This window comes from Schistocerca nitens, chromosome 3 (assembly GCF_023898315.1).
Source record: "Schistocerca nitens isolate TAMUIC-IGC-003100 chromosome 3, iqSchNite1.1, whole genome shotgun sequence".
NCBI lineage: Eukaryota > Metazoa > Arthropoda > Insecta > Orthoptera > Acrididae > Schistocerca > Schistocerca nitens.
In genome coordinates this window covers 809,587,226-809,606,703 of record NC_064616.1, presented here as the reverse complement: position 1 = coordinate 809,606,703, position 19,478 = coordinate 809,587,226, and the positions used below count along the sequence as shown (strand labels likewise).

Sequence of the window (19,478 nt, the reverse complement as noted above, 5' to 3'; positions counted from 1 at the left end):
CTGCACCTAGTATTTTTGCAAATGGATGTGTACCTGGGAGTGCAAACTACAGTGATATAGATGAGGATAATTAAGCAGGCAGAGATTCCTTCATCTAATGATTTTTATGACCAGGCAGTGGGATCTGTCTCTAATTTTTATGGGGAGAGTGAGTGTTATTTGCGGGATGGAGCTGCAAATAATGTCTCTGTTGTAGGAGCTGTATCTGATTCAAACAGAGCCTAATGATGTAAATTCTGTTGAGATTTGTGTGAATAAGGTTGGACAACCAACTTTATTATTAGTTGAACCATGGAAGAATAAAAAGGAAAGTGTTTTTGATTTAAACGATCGGGTAAGCAGGGCCAAGTTGATCCAGAAGTGGGCGCCAGAATGTTGGTCACTTAGCAAATATGTTAAGCAGTTGGGGGAGTGAGGAGAGAGGGAAGAGGCATACTATGATGCTCTTACAGAAATATTTGATGGGGATAGAGAATTTGATGTATTAAGGAGAGTGTGTGTGTTAATGGAGGGAGAAGATAGGATGAGAAGTAATAATTTACAACAAATAATTGTTCAGATAGTGGAAAATGGGGTGGAGATGATGAAATTCATAATTTCTTGATTTGGCGAAAAATGAAAACAACTATGAGGCCAGTCACTGAGTAAATTTTGAAAAGTACATTCAGAAAGTGGAACCAAATATATGGCACAAAGAAAAATTTGGTTTTCGCAGGAGGCTAGGGGGTTGAGTGTAGGGAATACTGAATTTCAAAATGCATTCGAGTTAATATTTGCAGGGGATGATGAAATAGAACCATATAGTGGGGGTCAGGTGAGTACCATGGTGAAAGATTGTATACATAAAGTAGTGAGGACCATTTAGCTGAGACTGAATTAAAGCATGAATACACTGAAAAGGTGCAGGCCGGCCGGTGTGGCCGAGCGGTTCTAGGCGCTTCAGTCTGGAACCACGCGACCCACACGGTCGCAGGTTCGAATTCTGCCTCGACCATGGATGTGTGTGATGTCCTTAGGTTTAAGTAATTCTAAGTTCTAGGGGACTGATGGCCTGAGATGTTAAGTCCCATAGTGCTCAGAGCCATTTGAACCAAAAGGTGTGGGAAAAGAAGGTTAAAGTGGGAAAAATATGTGAGACTTCTGTAGTAGACATTGGCACTTCCATTAGGGGAATAGCAGAAGCTTTTTATAATCACATCAGGACTGATAAGACAGTTGAATTTCCAGCCGTAGGGGTGAGAATTAAAAATGCAACCAGAAATTATTGCAAACAAGTGAGGAAGGAGTCTCTACTAGATATAAACATTGGGGGTGAATTGTTTAGTCATGCATTCCTCATGTTTAAAATAAACTTAAGTTTAAATCTGGTAATGGGCACTGATTTTTGAGTAAGGATAGGGCACATATTAACTGTAAAGATAAGGTGTAGGAATCTAATGTTGTAATGTTGGGGGAGGCATGAAGTGCAATAAATGATGATGACTTAGTGCAGGCTTGCATGGGGCTCAATGTTTATTGGATGAAGTAGAGACTGAGGAAGAGATAAGCAGGAAGGTAAATGACTCTACGGGTATTCATGACACAGAAACGAGAGAACTATACAACCAATTAAGTAGAAATAGAAATGTATTTTCAGAGATGCCAAGGAAGGTGACCAATTTGGAGTGTTTTCTCAGAGTGAAACCACATGAACGTATTAGGATTATATCATATGCCATTGCTGTGACAGAAAGAGACGATGCTAGAACGGAACTGCAGCTTATGCTTCATGTGGTGATGTATTGGTATGTAATTATAGGGGTAGTATTATTTTACTGCTAGATGTAAGAATTTTGGAGGGGCTGACTCAGAGTAAATATGTGCAATTGTGTCGAAATTCTGTGAGTAAGCTAAGAGGATTGGCAGATGGTAGAGAGGAGAAGAATAATGATATTATAAGTGCCAGTAGCTATAGTCCAGTTTAGAAATTAATAGGTAGTTGATTTGAACTTAAAAAGAAGGCTATTAATCGAAATGTAATATGGAATTGTGTTTAGAGTTTTTGTTTTGGTTTGATGTTTGGCATATGCTGTTGCAGCCATGCAGGTATAGATATTTTGTTTTGGACCAACACCATATAATTCTTGGTGTGTAAGGGGCCATGTGGAGGCCATATTTTTAGCAGCTAATCAAGAGCAGAGTAACTTAACAGTACTTTTAAGTCACTGTTATCATATTTGAGGGATTGTATTTCTGTACAAACTAACATTTTGGTTTCCGTTTCTGAGGGCCAATGGGTTTTATTGGCTCCATGTACAGCACTGATTAATATCTTCCTATGAATTAGGATATCTTTGGGCTCTGTGGTAGTAAGCTTAAATTAAGATGTTAAGAAACACAGCTGGAAATTTGGATTGTTATTCTAAATAGGGCTTGTTTGTTTGTTAATACTTTTTCATGACACGAGTCACTTGAACCGTCAGCTCTAAGCATTAATGACTGCAGATCATAATTTCATTTTTATGGGAGAAACCTTGTCTCAGTGTAGTACAGTCGCAATGACTTGGATCCTTCAGTTTCTGAATGGCGAAAGTTGTTATGACAGAAATGTACTTAGCACAATCTCCTTACAAGCACTAGAATCTGTTTATTTCCATCAGGCGTCGCCCTGAAATTCAGTGTTGATTGTGTCAAGTCTGAATTGCAGATGGGGTGGCATTCGATCCGACCGGTCCTTGGTGTTCAGACAATCAGCAGTCGCAGAAAGCTCGTTGGGCTACTTTCGTTTCTTGCCAATGTCATGTCAGCTGGGTGGCAAGTGAGCTTGAAACGGCGTCTCTGACATGAGTTGCCTTATTGTAATGACACTGGGCAGCTCATCATAAGACTACAAATTGTGTAGCGAATTTATTGTCTGTGTTCCTTTAACAAACAGAGAAAAGTGAATTGCCAAAAGTACAGAATTTTTTAACAGCAAAACGAATTGGGAAAAAACTACTACTTGGTAGTAAACTTCAATTTTCTTAACAGTGGAATTGTGTCCACCGGAATATTGATTTCAGTTGTCTTTTGTTTATTGCGTTTGCCAGACAAAACCGTATTTCACATAAATATAGGAATACGTGAGGTTAGCCATTAGTTTTTAGGAGCTGTTTAATTGTTACTTGTTGTCTGACGATTTGTAGTTGAGTATTTTTTTATGCGCAGTACTACTAATATTTAGATATGTGATTGGGATAGGCTTAGGGTAGTAAGTGCCACTGCATCAGTTAATTTTACGTTGTCTATACTTAATGAGTGGGCAACGGCCTTGCCGCAGTGGATACACCGGTTCCCGTGAGATCACCGACGTTAAGCGCTGTCGGGCGTGTTGGGCACATGGATGGGTGACCCTCCAGGCCGCCATGCGCTGTTGCCATTTTTCGGGGTGCACTCAGCCTCGTGGTGCCAATTGAGGAGCTACTCGACCGAATAGTAGCGGCTTCGGTCAAGAATACATCATAACGACCGGGAGAGTGGTGTGCTGACCCCACGCCCCTCCTATCCGCATTCTCCTTGAGGATGACACGGCGGTCGGGTGGTCCTGGTAGGCTACTCGTGGCCTGAAGACGGAGTGCTATACTTAATGAGTTGGGGCGATACTATGTTGATTTGATACTATACTTACTGCTAATTGTGACACCCATCACTGTGTGAATGAGTCGCAAGTGGGGTATTGTGACCGTACAGCCCCCAAAAAGATGTCCGTAAATTTTGAGACCAAACGCGACTGCCTCCGGACGGTTTGTTTTGGGCTGAAAGACAGACGTAGCCGTGCGACCACGAGTTCGACAGAAAAAGAGGGATGGAAACGGGCGGAGGCCGCGCTGAGGTGCACACAGCAGCACCGGTTTTGCAGTTCCACCAGTAGATGTTGGCGCTCTTTGAGCTTCTGCCGTTGGATCGATGTGGAAGCATGAAAAATCCTGGTTACTATCAGACATTCAGGATGCTCTGAAAACACATGGCCGGAATTCCTCGTGCTCGCTGGCTGTTGGGGGCAAAGAGTGGTGGAAAAGGCGGCCATGACTGGCCAGAGGGGCAAGCTAAAATGCTGAATAAAAGATCTCAATAAAAAGGTGTACCTGTTAGGATACTCGAAATACAGTACCACATATAAAAGAACATGATGGCGAGTGCTAAGTTTCAGACTCGCCTTCGGTACGATGTATAGTTTCTAAGTTAAGTTAAATATTCTGTGAACAATATTAACGTTAAAAATTCATAAGTTGATGACACCTGTACTAATTTTTACAAACGAAGTTTCTGTGAATAGGTCTCGTAAAGAGGCATCAAAAAATCAAGACAGAATTGTTAGATTATCAGTTTTGAAATAAAGGCTGGGAAGGGTATTTCGCGTGGGGAAGATAGTGAAATTTTGCCGCAGCATTAATTAATATGTTGATAGTACAGACAGTATTGTAAAATAAATATAGTTATAGAAGTATCAGTATGGTTACTGTTAATTTTTTGTATCTGTTAAAGACAATGTAACAACAAATAACGTTTTGCATGATAGAATTAGAATTTACAAGATAACTAGTGAGTGGAATGAAAAGCTGAAAACAAGGATGACAAGATAATAAAACGTCCATGCAAAATCATGCTTCTCGCATAATACATATGTATAGCGATGTATTTATGGCTTTTATATGTTCCAGAACAAAGAAAGTATATGTTTTCACTCATGTTGCAATTCGAGGATATAAATACTGGGCAGCCATCTTGGTGCAGACAGTCTGATAGTGGCGGCCCTAGGAGGTGAATAGTCTGACTCGGGAGTATTTGCAGGCAGATGTAGCTGTGAATTATGAATGCGCAGTATGATAATCACTTCATGAAAGTGTTGAAATTTTCTTAAGTGTATAAAGGCGGACTTGAAAAACTTTACATTTGTGTCCCTGGAAAACACAACATTTTTCGTCAGGGGGGGATTTAGAACTTTGAAAGTTTACCGCCGATCTTAACGAGTGGATGTTTTTTATCTTGTAATTTCTGTTATTTCGCATCTGAGGAACTTTATCATGAATTTTAAGCGAGTGGGGCTCACAATTGATGTGAGATTTTGCAGTGCGTGAGATACTGCGTGGGTTTATGTAATTTCTCTCATTGGCGTAGTAACATTCACTATTGATAGTTCATAAACTTGTTACTGGGTGAATAACAGGACAGAAATCCAATTTTGACATACTTTCTTCAGTGAGAGTAGTGAGCTCTCTTTACCAAACTTTCTGCCTGCATTTAATTGGAAGCTCCTTTTTCCATAGTTGACAGTTCTGGTGCCAATGTTACGAGTGATTGATTGGCCGATAGACTCAAACGCAACCAAATTAAGTAAAATAAATATAACCATTCACTGCAGCCCTACATAGGGATCTACTAATTGGAACATTAACTCGTTGATAATCTGCACAGTAGTGCTGGGATCTCCGAGCTAATTCAGTTATTTTTTGGACGTAAGGTTTTGAGAGGCAGTTACTGTTCCTTTTCTATAGGGTATTGGAGCCTTTCTGGAAATGGTCGTAAAATATTCGTTATATTTGGAATCGGATGAATTTTAAACAATGCCGATAACAATGAGAAGGAATTATATCGTATCTGATTACGAGATTAGTGGTTATCTTCAGCACCACACATTGTAGAAGCAGTTACGGGTAATACCTATACATTGTAAAATCTCTGCCAGGAAAAGGAAAGGGTTCTTAGAACACTGAACACATCTGTAAAGAAAATGGTAATCAAGACGCTACTGCGACCAGCCCTATAGTATTGCTACAGTGTTTGGAGTCAGTATCATACATCCGTGACAACAGGCATTGAACTTATTCAGAGACGCGTCGCAAGAATCCCAAAATGTCGGTATAGCTCACTCGAAAGTGTAAAGGAAACGTCCGGGGAACTTGGATAGGAGTCCTTGAAATGAAGACGATCTCGAAAAACTTTGTCGCATAAATGTCGTGCTGCCGCCATCGTACGTCTTGTTTAGGGATCATGAGAACAGGGTGCGATGGATACAAAGGCATGTAGACAGTAATTTCTCCCTCGCTTAATACACTAGTGAACTAGGAAAGAAAATCGATAATATTATTACGATGTAACTTTCGCGATGCACTGTAGGCCTACATCGGCCAGCGGAATACGTAGATGTACAGGGATTGCACAAAAATATGGAAACACCGTGAGAAATGCATGCTTGAACATAAATGCAGATGCTAGCTAGTCTGCAAGTTGCGCTGTTGGATTTCACCACGAAAGGCAACTATGAAATTTCCTCAATATGTTGTAAGAATCAGTCGTGGTAAGAACAATGTCGTGTGTAGTTGTAAGTGCACTATCTCGGAGCTAAGAGAATTTGATTGACGGCAAATTTTTGGTGTCTTATGGTGTATGCTACCGTAACCAAGGTAGCCGAGGTCTTTAGTGTTTAAAGAGGCAACGTGTCGAAGATTTATACCGTATACAGGGAACGAGGAAAAACATCACCCACTAAATCACATCGCCGACGAAAGTGTGTATTGTGTGATGGTGACGGACGGTCATTGAAGAACATTGTGACGAAACATAAAAGCAAGACAGCGGCAATTGTCACTGCAGAACTAAATTTCGTATTCCCGAGCCCTGTCAGTACAAAAATTGGAAATTTGTGGTAAGTTTCTATGGGACCAAACTGCTGAGGTCATCGGTCCCTAGCCTTACACACTACTTAATCTGACTTAAACTAACTTACGCTAAGGACAAAACACACACACACAGACACACACACACCCATGCCCGAGGGAAGACTCCAACCTCCGACGAAGGGAGCGACGCGAACCGTGGCAAGGCGCCAGAGACCGCGCGGCTACCCTGCACGGCGCCTGTTGAGGTTATGGCCGGAGAGGCCATGACAGTTCCGAATGTCTCCGACGTAGCCTGGTTCAGACACCGATCAGAGACGTCGCTCTTCCTGCGGAGCCCGCTGCGTTAACCTGTATCTTATGCGTCTGCGGCGGTGCTGCCTACTGCATCCCGTCTAAATCCATCGGCGTCGACTCCTCTCGACGACCCGATGGATGTATCGCCTGTCTCTACTACGCATCTGCCAGAGGCAATGCAGAGGAATGATGACCATCACCAGGTACAAGCTGTGTGTCCCGATCCATGGTTGTTGCTCATGGAGCTGTACCGGCCTCTGCTTTTCTGCCATCTGGCCACATATCGGACGATAGCCTCCCGCTATCCGCCACGGAACAGCATATTAGGAACCAATGGTCCCCGAGGAAAAGGAAGAGACAACGCTGTACCCCTTCTGAAACTGCCTCCATCGGATGTGTGCACAGATGACGACCCTGCTACTGATGGCGCGCTGTCCTCTAACGCCGTGACGTCTGTATATCAGAAGGGCAGAAGGACGGATCCTCAAAATTACAGACTAATATCCTTAACATCGGTTTGTTCCAGGATTCTCAAACATATTCTCAGTTCGAATATAATGAATTTCCTTGAGACAGAGAAGTTGCTGTCCATGCATCAGCACGGCTTTAGGAAGCATCGCTCCTGCGAAACACAACTCGCCCTTTTTTCACATGATATCTTGCGAACCATGGATGAATGGTATCAGACGGATGCCATATTCCTTGACTTCCGGAAAGCGTTGGACTCAGTGCCCCACTGCAGACTCCTAACCAAGGTACGAGCATATGGGATTGGTTCCCAAATATGTGAGTGGCTCGAAGACTTCTTAAGTAATAGAACCCAGTACGTTGTCCTCGATGTTGAGTGTTCATCGGAGGTGAGGGTATCATCTGGAGTGCCCCAGGGAAGTGTGGTAGGTCCGCTGTTGTTTTCTATCTACATAAGTGATCTTTTGGATAGGGTGGATAGCAACCTGCGGCTGTTTGCTGATGATGCTGTGGTGCTCGGGAAGGTGTCATCGTTGACTGACTGTAGGAGGATATAAGATGACTTGGAGAGGATTTGTGACTGGTGTGCCGGCCGCGGTGGCCGTGCGGTTCTAGGCAGTTCAGCCCAGAACCGCGTGACTGCTACAGTCGCAGGTTCGAATCCTGCCTCGGGCATGGATGTGTGTGATGTCCTTAGGTTAGTTAGGTTTAAGTAGTTCTAAGTTCTAGGGGACTGATGACCCCAGATGTTGAGTCCCATAGTGCTCAGAGCCATTTGAACCATTTCTTTTGTGACTGGTGTAAAGAATGGCAGCTAACTCTAAATATAGATAAATGTAAAATAATGCAGATGAATAGGAAAAAGAATCCCGTAATGTTGAAATACTCCATTAGTAGTGTAGCGCTTGACACAGTCACGTCGATTAAATATTTGGGCGTAACCTTGCAGAGCGATATGAAGTGGGACAAGCATGTAATGGCAGTTGTGGGGAAGGCGGATAGTCGTCTTCGGTTCATTGGTAGAATTGTGGTTCATCTGCAAAGGAGACCGCTTATAAAACACTAATACGACCTATTCTTGAGTACTGCTCGAGCGTTTGGGATCCCTATCAGGTCGGATTGAGGGAGGACATAGAAGCAATTCAGAGGCGCGATGCTCGATTTGTTACTGGTAGGTTTGATCATCACGCGAGTGTTACGGAAATGCTTTAGGAACTCGGGTGGGATTCTGGAGGAAAGGAGGCGTTCTTTTCGTGAATCGCTACTGAGGAAATTTAGAGAAGCAGCATTTGAGGCTAACTGCAGTACAATTTTACTGCCACCAACTTATATTTCACGGAAAGACCACAAAGATAAGATAAGAGTGATTAGGGCTCGTACAGAGGCATATCGGCAGTCATTTTTCCCTCGTTCAGTTTGGGAGTGGAACACGGAGAGAAGATGCTAGTTGTGGTACGAGGTACCCTCCGCCACGCACCGCATGGTGGATTGCGGAGTATGTATGTAGATGTAGATGTAGATCGCGACGTCTTTTCCCTCCTCCATCTCCAGTGAGCGTCCTGCTCCTGACACCGACATTCCACCTCCTGGGTCTGACACGGTTGCCTCCCTTTCTGTGTCTGGCGCTACCTGTGGGTGTACCTCTGGGTGTTCCACTGAACCGGCCCGGTGACACGTCTGCCTCCTGGGCGGACGTCGTCGATGCTGAGATGAATATTCTGGAGATGTAAAGAACGATGGACCCTCCTCGATCGGATCGGCTCCCTCCCTGTCACAGTGATGTGCCCTTCCACAGGGGCCTAACAGGGAGTTCCCTGTGATTCCTCCTTGTTTGAATCGCCTGTCCTCATGGCGATGCGACCTTTCCAGACTTATCACATAGCCACGGTTAATATCGATTCCATTCGCATACGCCACAAACTGGCTTTAAACCGTCACATGCTGTATGCTGCGGACGTTGACTTTGCTCTCCTTCAGGAGATGCACGTTGCAACGTTCTGTTCTCCCCATGGTTTTACAACATATGTTCCCCATGCTTCAACTACCGCTAGTGGAGTGGCGATCCTCTTACGTGACGGTATCTTCGCTGATGCAATTGCCTATCTTCCTGATGCCACAGGTATGGGTCTCACGTTTAGTGACGTTAGGATCGCCAATGCCTATGCGCCATCTGATTCGGGTCGCCGCCGTGAACGTTTCACGTTCTTCTCATAGACAGTCACGCCTCTTTTCCTGGATCGGCAGGATGCATTGATCATGGGAGGCGATTTCGATTGCACCCAGATACCCAAAGACCAATTACCACGTCACTTCCCGTGCACCGCGATAGCGACAATATCCAGCACTTCAGCCTTGTGGGTTCTTGGGAGCATGTTCACGGCGATCGTCCGCGGTTTACGAATTTCACTAGCCATTCTTCCAGCCGCCTCGATAGTGTTTACATCTCCCGCGATGTTTTAAGTGGCGTGCAGGCTACTGAAATCAGGCCCATTGCGTTTTCTGACTATGATGCATATATCTGCGCCATCAGTCTCTGCCGCTGACTATGGATCACGGGGTCCTGGGTTCGATTCCCGGCCGGGTTGGGGATCTTCTCCGCCTGGGGACTGGGTGTCATCATTTCATCATCTTTCATGAAAGTGGTGAGATTGGACTGAGTAAAAATTGGGAATCTGAATGAGCGCTGATAACTGCGCAGTTGAGCGTCCCACAAACCATCATCATCAGTCTCTGCCGCCAAAGGGTGTGGCGCGGCCGTGGAAACTGAACATGATCCACATTACTTCACCCGACTGCCGGCAGCTCATCGAGACCACGTGGACAGCTTGTCGTCGACGCCGTGATGCCTGTCAATCTGCCCTGTCTTGGTGGGTGCTCTGTGAAAAGCCTGCCTCTTCGCAAGGCCTTGATTGGTTACGGAAGGGAGGTTGTGGCGTGGCGGCGACGAACTCAGGAATTCTATTTCACCATTCCTGGGAATGTACTATGATGCCGTATTCGCCAGAGTGCCAGCCGATGGTGAATCGTGTCAAGGCACAGATTACATCCCTCTCTCACTGCCACCTTGAAGGATGTTTAGGGCGCACACAGACGAGAGGTTAGTGCAGCAGCGTCCATTTATGTTTAATGTCATAGCGGAACGACGTCACCGTCGGAAGACTTTGATTAGTGTTCCTGCGAACGATGATGGGCGGCGTTTTGATACCCAGCGGGGTATATGGTGTTCACTCCATGCACATTATGTTCTGCTGTACTGTGAACTGCGTCACAACCCTGCCAACGTTACGGCGGTCTCCAGACTCTCCTTTGGCTCTGTTCACATGAATGCGACGTTGGATCTGCTTGCTAACTTCAGAAAGAACGAAGTCCATGACGTTATCGAGGTGGGTTCTGGGCTAACAGGTTGCCTGGCCCTGATGGCCTCCCACTGGAGTTTTATCGTACATTTCATCCAATTCTGGCGCCAGTGCGGACGGAAATTTGACAGGACGCTATGTCACCTTTCTTGCCGATTCCAGACGGTTTCCTCGATGGTTTCCTCATTCCCATCCGCAAGCTCCCGAATATGGGATAACCTGATACACTACTGGCCATTAAATGGCCAAGAAGAAATGCAGTTGATAAACGGGTATTCATTGGACAAATACATTATACTAGAACTGACATATGATTACATTTTAACGCAATTTGGATGCATAGATCCTGAGAAATCAGTACCCAGAACAACCACCTCTGGCCGTAATAACGGCCTTCATACGCCAGCGCATTGAGTCAAACAGAGCTTGGATGGCGTGTACAGGTACAGCTGCCCATGCACCTTCAACACGATACCACAGTTCATCAAGAGAAGTGACTGGCGTATTGTGACGAGCCAGTTGCTCGGCCACCATTGACCAGACGTTTTCAGTTGGTGAGAGATATGTATAATGTGTTGGCCAGGGCATCAGTCGAACATTTTCTGTGTCCAGAAAGGCCCTTACAGGACCTGCAACATGTGGTCGTGCATTATCTTGCTGAAATGTAGGGTTTCGCAGGGAACGAATGAAGAGTAGACCCACGGATCGTAACACATCTGAAATGTAACGTCCAGTGTTCAAAATGCCGTCAATGCGTACAAGAGGTGACCGAGACGTGTAACCAGTGGCACCCCATACCATCACGTCGGGTGATACGCCAGTATGGCGATGACGAATACACGCTTCCAATGTGGGTTCACCGCGATGTCGCCAAACACGGATGCGACAATCATGATGCTGTAAATAGAACCTGGATTCATCCGTAAAAATGACGTTTTGCCATTCGTGCACCCAGGTTCGTCACTGAGTACACCATCACAGGCGCTCCCGTCTGTGATGCAGCGTCAAGGGTAACCGCAGCCATGGTCTCCGGGCTGATAGTCCATGCTGCTGCAAACGTCGTCGAACTGTTGTAGTCTTGCAAACGCCCCCATCTGTTGACTCAGGGATCGAGACGTGGCTGCACGATCCGTTACAGCCATGCAGAGAAGATGCCTGTCATCTCGTCTGCTAGTGATACGAGGCCGTTGGGATCCAGCAGGGCGTTCCGTATTACCCTCCTGAACCCACCGATTCCATATTCTGCTAACAGTCATTACATCTCGACCAACGCGAGAAGCAATGTCGCGATACGATAAACCGCAATCGCGATAGGCTACAATCCGACCTTTATCAAAGTAGGAAACGTGATGGTACGCATTTCTCCTCCTTACACGAGGCATCACAACAACGTTTCACCAGGCAACGCCGGTCAACTGCTGTTTGTGTATGAGAAATCGGTTGGAAACGTTCCTCATGTCAGCACGTTGTAGGTGTCGCCACCGGCGCAAACCTTGTGTGAATGCTCTGAAAAGCTAATCATTTGCATATCACAGCATCTTCTTCCTGTCGATTAAATTTCGCGTCTGTTGCACGTCATCTTCGTGGTGTAGCAATTTTAATGGCCGGTAGTGTACTACCGTCGACGTCGTAACACATGTCCTTCTTGGAGCTACGTCTTGTGTACTTCGTAATGGCCGTCTCACTCCTTCCATCTCAATCCATCGATCAGTGCTTCAAGGCTGCCCGCTCCCTGCACTGTTGTATGCATTCGCCATGGAACCGTTGCTATGCAGCCTCCGTCAACGTCTCTCTGGGATGTCTGTGGGTTGACCATGTATTCAGTTGCACAGCCTATCCAGACGACCTCGTCATCGTTATTCGTAGCCGTGCTGAGGTCAGGGAGACACTGGCATGGGTTACCACCTACGGCGAAGCTTCTGGTAGCTGCCTTAACGTCCAAAAATCGGGCGCTATGGCTAGTGGTGCGGGGTTCCTACGGACAGCGCTGCTCCTATGCGTGTAGCTGATACTGTCCAAGACTTGGGACACGACTTCGCAAGTGATCTGCGACGCACGATTACCCTCAACCGCCGGCGCCGACTTTCCCAACTACGAGTTGGGCTCTTAGGTCGCCATTTACGAGCACTCGATCTTTTGCAACGGACACAATATGTAAATGTATATTTGGCGTCACGTATCCCCCACGTGGCACAGACACTTCCTATTCCGCCATCTATGGCCCGACGCATATTAGCGGCACTGGATTCATTTGTTTGCCACGGCTTGCTGTCCAAGATTAGGTAAGAGACCCTCACGATCCCGCAGTGCAGGGGCGGTTAAGGTGTGTATCAAGTGCCTGACAGAGCGGTAGCCCTTTTCATTGGCTCTCACATGGTGTTGTGGCGCCATTGTCCGACGTGCCTGACTAGCCTGTTGCTGGAAGCCCTTGCACCACACTCTCCCTCCGCTCCTGACCCGATTTCGGACGTCCTGCCGCCCTTCTTTTACTTACGCCACTTTTTCCTCGACCTGAGTTACATCCGTACTGCGATAATGCCAGGGCACTCACATCCACGAAGCCGATCTATGGCTTTCTTCAGCAGCACAGGTCGCCGAATGTGGTTGAGGGGAAGCATCCCCACGTCGACTAGATTGCCGTTTTGCGATCAGTGTGCGCTCTTTTAACTTGACACCGAAGTCCAGTCTACATGGTACCTTACTGTCAATGGGAAGCAAGTGTGCCGGTCACGCGTCCACGGGACTCACCCCGCAGACATCCCGTTGTGTGTCACCTGTGATATTTTGGACACAGACGAACATCGCCCGTTGTGCAGATTGGCAAGAGGCGTTGGTTATCGGTGCGATAGATGTCCTTAATTACCCGTACGACATGTCATCAGATACCAACTAAACTGCTCCTCTTTCCTGACACGGGATACTTCCCGCGAGCGAAGATAAATTCTTTGAAGTGGATTTGTGGACACGCAGCTCACTACATGTTTGCTGATGGCGAGAAAATTATCCTAGATTTTTTGAGAGTTCCTTAATGAGCGCCATTGTGCAGCTACCCACAGTCCAGAATATAGACAATTTTTGTGCACTTTCCTTTGCAGTGTCTTCCATAACCCACCCAAGAGCTGGGTCGTTCCTGTCATGAAGAGTTGATCCCCACCTCTTGCACACTTAGAACCGAAATATTCTCTGGTCATCGGAACGTTCATCTCGGAAACACTATACCGGGTGATCAAAAAGTCAGTATAAATTTGAAAAATTGGAATGACATGGGGTTTTATTAGAACCAAAAACATACAAAAGTTCAAAAAATGTACGACAGATGGCACTTCATCTGATAAGAATAGCAATAATTAGCATAACAAAGTAAGACAAAGCAAAGATGATGTTCTTTACAGGAAATGCTCGATATGTCCACCATCATTCCTCAACAATAGCTGTAGTCGAGGAATAATGTTGTAAACAGCACTGTAAAGCATGACCGGAGTTATGGTGAGGCATTGGCGTCGGATGTTGTCTTTCAGCATACCTAGAGATGTCGGTCGATCACGATACACTTGCGACTTCAGGTAACCCCAAAGCCAATAGTCGCACGGACTGAGACCTGGGGACCTGGAAGGCCAAGCATAACGAAAGTGGCGGCTGAGTACACGATCATCACCAAACGACGTGCGCAAGAGATCTATCACGCGTCTAGCAAATATGGGGTGGTTCTAATAAAACCCCATGTCATTCCAAGCATGTGTGTCAATTTTTACATCTCTATCTACATTACTCCGTGGTTTATTAAGTTTTCAAATTTATACTGACTTTTTTATCACCCGGTATGTCGATAGTCTCAATGAGTCTTACGTCTTGCTGCGCCCTCCTCCTCGCGACGCCGGTTTCTTGTTATTCTCGGTGGTATTAATGTTAAAATGGCTCTAAGCACTATGGGACTTAACATCTGAGGTCGTCAGTCCCCTAGACTTAGAACTACTTAAACCTAACTAACTTAAGGACTTCACACACATCCATGCCCGAGGCAGGATTCGAACCTGCGACCGTAGCAGCAGCGCGGTTCCGGACTGAAGCGCCTAGAACCTCTCGACCACAGCAGCCGGCATATTAATGTTAATTTAAAATAATCGTAAAATAATTAGATAAGCCATTGACGTTCATTGTACCTGTGCTCCACGTTCACTACGCTTTCCTTGGTTCCTTCGGGGTGGGAAATGACATGGTGGCCAGGTCTCGGGTTGCCCACTTTGATCCGTGGAAAAAATACTGCAAAGTGCATGTAAGAATCGAACAGACAGTTTCTCAGCTGTCCAGACAGAGTCCTCTGTTTTCTGCCGCTTTCTTTGAATGGCGTTAACCTTACTGGTACACACGCCAGAGTCATAAAAATTTCTTTCATAGCTTTCTCGGAAATAAATGCTAGTGAACACCATATAAGATGATAAAGAATCCCGATAATTTTGTGTCAATTGTGTGTCATGAACATTGGGTTGGTTTGTGCAAAAAAAGGTAGAAAGGGAGGGGAGGGATGTAAGTGAGCCAAAATGTATTAGAGTCCTTCATTTTAACGATCTGCCGAATATGAGCCGAATCGGTTGATGGTGTCTCAGACTTTCCTCTTGTTGGTGAGATTTTTTTTTCGTCACTTTTGCTGTGATGCACTCAGAAGTAACATTGCGTCGTTCAATCATAAAGTTGTGGTCATAAATATTACACAGCGTCTGGAGTAATTAATTATCAAACACATATAAACAAGTAGATCTATGAATCGAAAGATATATTGTTATTACTATATACTAACCCGACTGCATGCTGCCTCCTGTGTGCATGTGTCTATTGTTAATTACTTGAGAATCGTGACTGAAGATCATCAGCAGTTTGCAGTGGGTGCCAGATAATTAATACAGTTTACTGTAGATAAATGCACTCCGGTCCATATCACTTAAGGACTGGCATCACTTTTTGTTTGACAGATATTAATTTTCTACTACATTACTTCATTATGTACTCGTATTTCTAAGCAAGAATAACTCTTAAAGTGTTCATCATATAACTCATCCCTTTATATGAGAAATCCCTGCTTGAAACATCCTTTTCAAACGTTGTACTTTGCTTTATCTTGGCTCACCTAATACTGGCAATGATAATTCATCCAGACACTGTATACTACCGATTTCCTGCCATTTTCGGTATTAATTACAAGATCAGATTAATTTTCAGTATTACATAGTATGTGGTCCGGAAAACTGCGTGCTACCACATGGCTACCTGTTTACCTGTGAAAACTTGTTTCCTAGTGCCGTCTGCCTTCCACCGTCCCTGTCCCGGTGGCAGATGAGACATACATCGCACTGACGGCCAGATCAAAAACCAGTTCCTCCCACTCCTCTGCACTCGACATGTCATGTAACATCAAGTTACAACTATGTCAGTTATTTTGCTCAGATTCGTACTAATAGTGTTTACTGATGAGAAACCCAAAGATGTGTCACTAATGACTGAAGTACGAGATTCCCTCTTCCTCTGTACGTTTACTGAAGTAATCTGATAACCTTCATTTGATGAAAAGTGGAAAGAAAGAATTTACGCGTATATTTTTTATTTTTTATTTTTTAATGAATGTAAATTTATTCTTATAGTTCTCTTTTAGGGCATTACTTGTTCTTCCTGTAGATGCTTATAATACGTCCGTGAGTTGCCTTCCGCAAATAGTGTTAGCGGCCAGGCGTCACAGAGGTATGTCGCTCCAAACTTTTCGTATCGTAATACTTCTGTTTCGGTGGCAGTTCTTCTTTACAATCTTATGACACACAGTCGCTCTTTAGTGTGGCCTAGTACTCATATATTCGGAATGTTCTACTTTAGCTAATCGTTGACGAAATGAAAAAGTAAGGGAAAAGCGTCTTTTTTCTTACATTAATAATTACTAACCCTGGGTGGCTGACTACGGGTATCGAAATCGAAAATAATTCGGACAGAGAGAGAGAAAGGATTTACCTTAGTATCAGAATAAGTAAAACTGAAAGCTGACAGAGAGGAGAAAAATGAATGTCTGCTTCTTTCTTGAAATTCATTCCGTTTGCGTCTATTTGAAACATAAGTATAAATGAAGCGTTTGATTTTCATTTTTCTCCTTGAATATGTTTTGAACACCTTCAGAATGACTCCATCGCTGGTTGTCACACTGATGATATTAATATTACCACAACTTCCAATTTCAAATTAACGTCACATGTTTAAAGAGGTACACAAAAAGTCTTACTCCACAACGTTTCATTTCTCATTATTTCTTCAAAAGTGTTAATCTTTTATGTGCCCTTCAGAATGTGTGTTGAGTTTCAGGAGGACCGAGGAAATTCATAGGATACATTGTATCGCATTTATCAATGTACAGGTAATGAATTATTCAATTCTAACGTGAATATCTCTTATAACCATAATATTAATAATTCTATATTCTTTTAGGTAACAATTGATGCAACATGTTTGGCAAAATATTAATAGAGACGGTATTTACAGCCAATGCGAAACAATAAACAGGGTGGCGCGTATTGAAGATACACCAGCTACTTCCTGTGAAAGTCTACTAGATTTTCATTTTTCGTAGAGAGTCATTGTAACCTTGGGGGAAAATGTTACTCATGGCTAGTGACTAGATATGACAGAACTGTTAAAAAAGGTACGCGTTGCAGTGAATATTGACGTGACCGTAAATCGTTACAGTTCCAAGTGTTTCAGTACGTCAGTCAGGAACTGGTGAACAAGTAATGCTGGTACGTCTAATCCAAATACATCATAGCACACTATTTTTGGATGAAAATGCGTTGACAGATTAAAACTGTCCGTCAGGCCGGTAATCGAACCCCGCCTGTAGCTGTTCGCAGAAAGCAACCCACTCATTATGCACTCGTTTTTTTCCTACGAAACAGCCATCCAAAGCCAGAGATCAAGTCCCAATTCCCGGCCCGACAAACTGTTTTAATCTGGTAATCTGGTACTAATGGTTGATTTCGGCGCACATTTCGCTGCTGAATGAAAGCTGCTCATTCAGAAATCGTATTATTTACTTTCCCTTTGTTTCTCTTTAACTCCCGCGGTCTCTCTCCACACACACACACACACACACACACACACACACACACACAAGCGCTACACAAATGCATTTGTGAAATACATACAAACGCGCACTCGTGCCAGTGATAATAGATATTTCTATTATGATTTATGGAAATTGATAGTTAAGTCCAATAAACATCTGTCACATACAAGGATATTTTGACAAGTGACTTGTGTTTTTAAATGAAGTCATTCAGCTTCAAGCTGTTTTTGTTCTTTATTTGCGTATATGTTTCGATTGCAATTTTGTCATATGGTCACTTTCAGGCTGAATGATTTCATTTAAAGATTTCGCGAAAGTTGCGGACCCAGTTCTCATCAAAAAATGTCTTGCTTTGCTTAAAAGCTCTTTTTGTGTTATCTGAAAATCTTGTAAGGCTGTTGCAGAGTAGGTTGTGCTGAGAAATAATTGTTAAGAAAGAATTCGATATGCTGTGCTGTTTCACAGTCAACTAGTGTTGAAGTTAGCCAATCAGCCCGTCGCGCACGCTTATCGTAGCGTAGATGATAAGATACTGCACTGTCTTTGGCTCGGGTTCGAACCTTACTACCGTCCCATACCCAAGTTTTTTATCGCTGCCTTGTTTGATTTTAGGAAACCAAACAGAGAACACGTTTGGCACAACCGACTAGCGCGCTGCTTGAATTTTCGGCCGCAGCGGCCTGTTTGGCTAACTTCAAGCCCAATTAACTCGGAAACGGCGAAACCTATCGATATTTTTTCTTCGCATCTACCTATTTTTCAGCACAACCTACCCTGAAACACTCTTACAAGCTTTTCGGACTGTTTCTCACTACTTCCCATGTTCAATTTTTGTATTGCTCTCTTGTTTGGTTCTAGGAAACCAAATGGATTATGTTTTTGGCGACACCGTCTTTGGCGCTCCAATAATATTTGCACGCCAAAGGGCCTGAATGGCCGAATTTTTTCTCCACAGCAATTTAGAGGCACAACCTACCCTGAGCACCTTTACAATCTTTTTAGGCTGATCACCACCCTGCATATGCCATGAAAACAGCTTTGCAAATTATTGTGTATAACAAAAAAAAGCTTTGTCAAGAAATGAAATTGCTGCAAAAAGTGTCAATAAAAGATACTTTAACAAACTGTATCTCAAAACATGTGCTTAATAATAAATACATAGCTAATTGATGTCATTGTTATTATTTCCAGATCCTTTGGCCATAGAATTATTATTGATAATAATTTATTTGTGACAAATCTAAAACTCTCCATCATGATACATAGACCTCGAAACAAGAGGCCTTCACAGTTGAATTGGTACAGTATTTCGGTGTTACTTATAGAAGAATCAAATTATTTCTAATGCTGTCCTTTTTGTTTCTCCTCCACGTAAGATATATCGAAACAGTTTAGGTGATTGTAGAAGTTAGAGTGTTGTACGACAATAGCCACGTATTAGACAGTTAGGTGAAGTTGGGCCAAGGATTTGAAAAGCAATTTGTGCGTATAGTGGGAATGTGCTCTATTAGTAAGACAACTGAACGCTAACAAAATATTATTGAAATGAAAAAAATATTACAAACACTACTTAGGTTCATTAACCCTAATGACCATGCCATTGTTTGCAGTGAATGTATTTCTAACTAA

The 19,478-nt window shown here is 43.9% G+C and overlaps 1 protein-coding gene across 1 annotated transcript in view; it reads left to right on the top strand.

The window, feature by feature from the left end:
- The window catches only part of LOC126248839 (neuronal cell adhesion molecule-like), a 760,994-nt gene extending 742,121 nt beyond the window's left edge, over nucleotides 1-18,873 (top strand). The window contains exon 3 of the mRNA XM_049950257.1: nucleotides 18,708-18,873. Within this exon, the coding sequence (XP_049806214.1) occupies nucleotides 18,708-18,781 (74 nt within the window). The 3' untranslated portion in view covers nucleotides 18,782-18,873. The remainder of the gene's footprint in view (nucleotides 1-18,707) is intronic.
- Nucleotides 18,874-19,478: the final 605 nt, after the last annotated feature.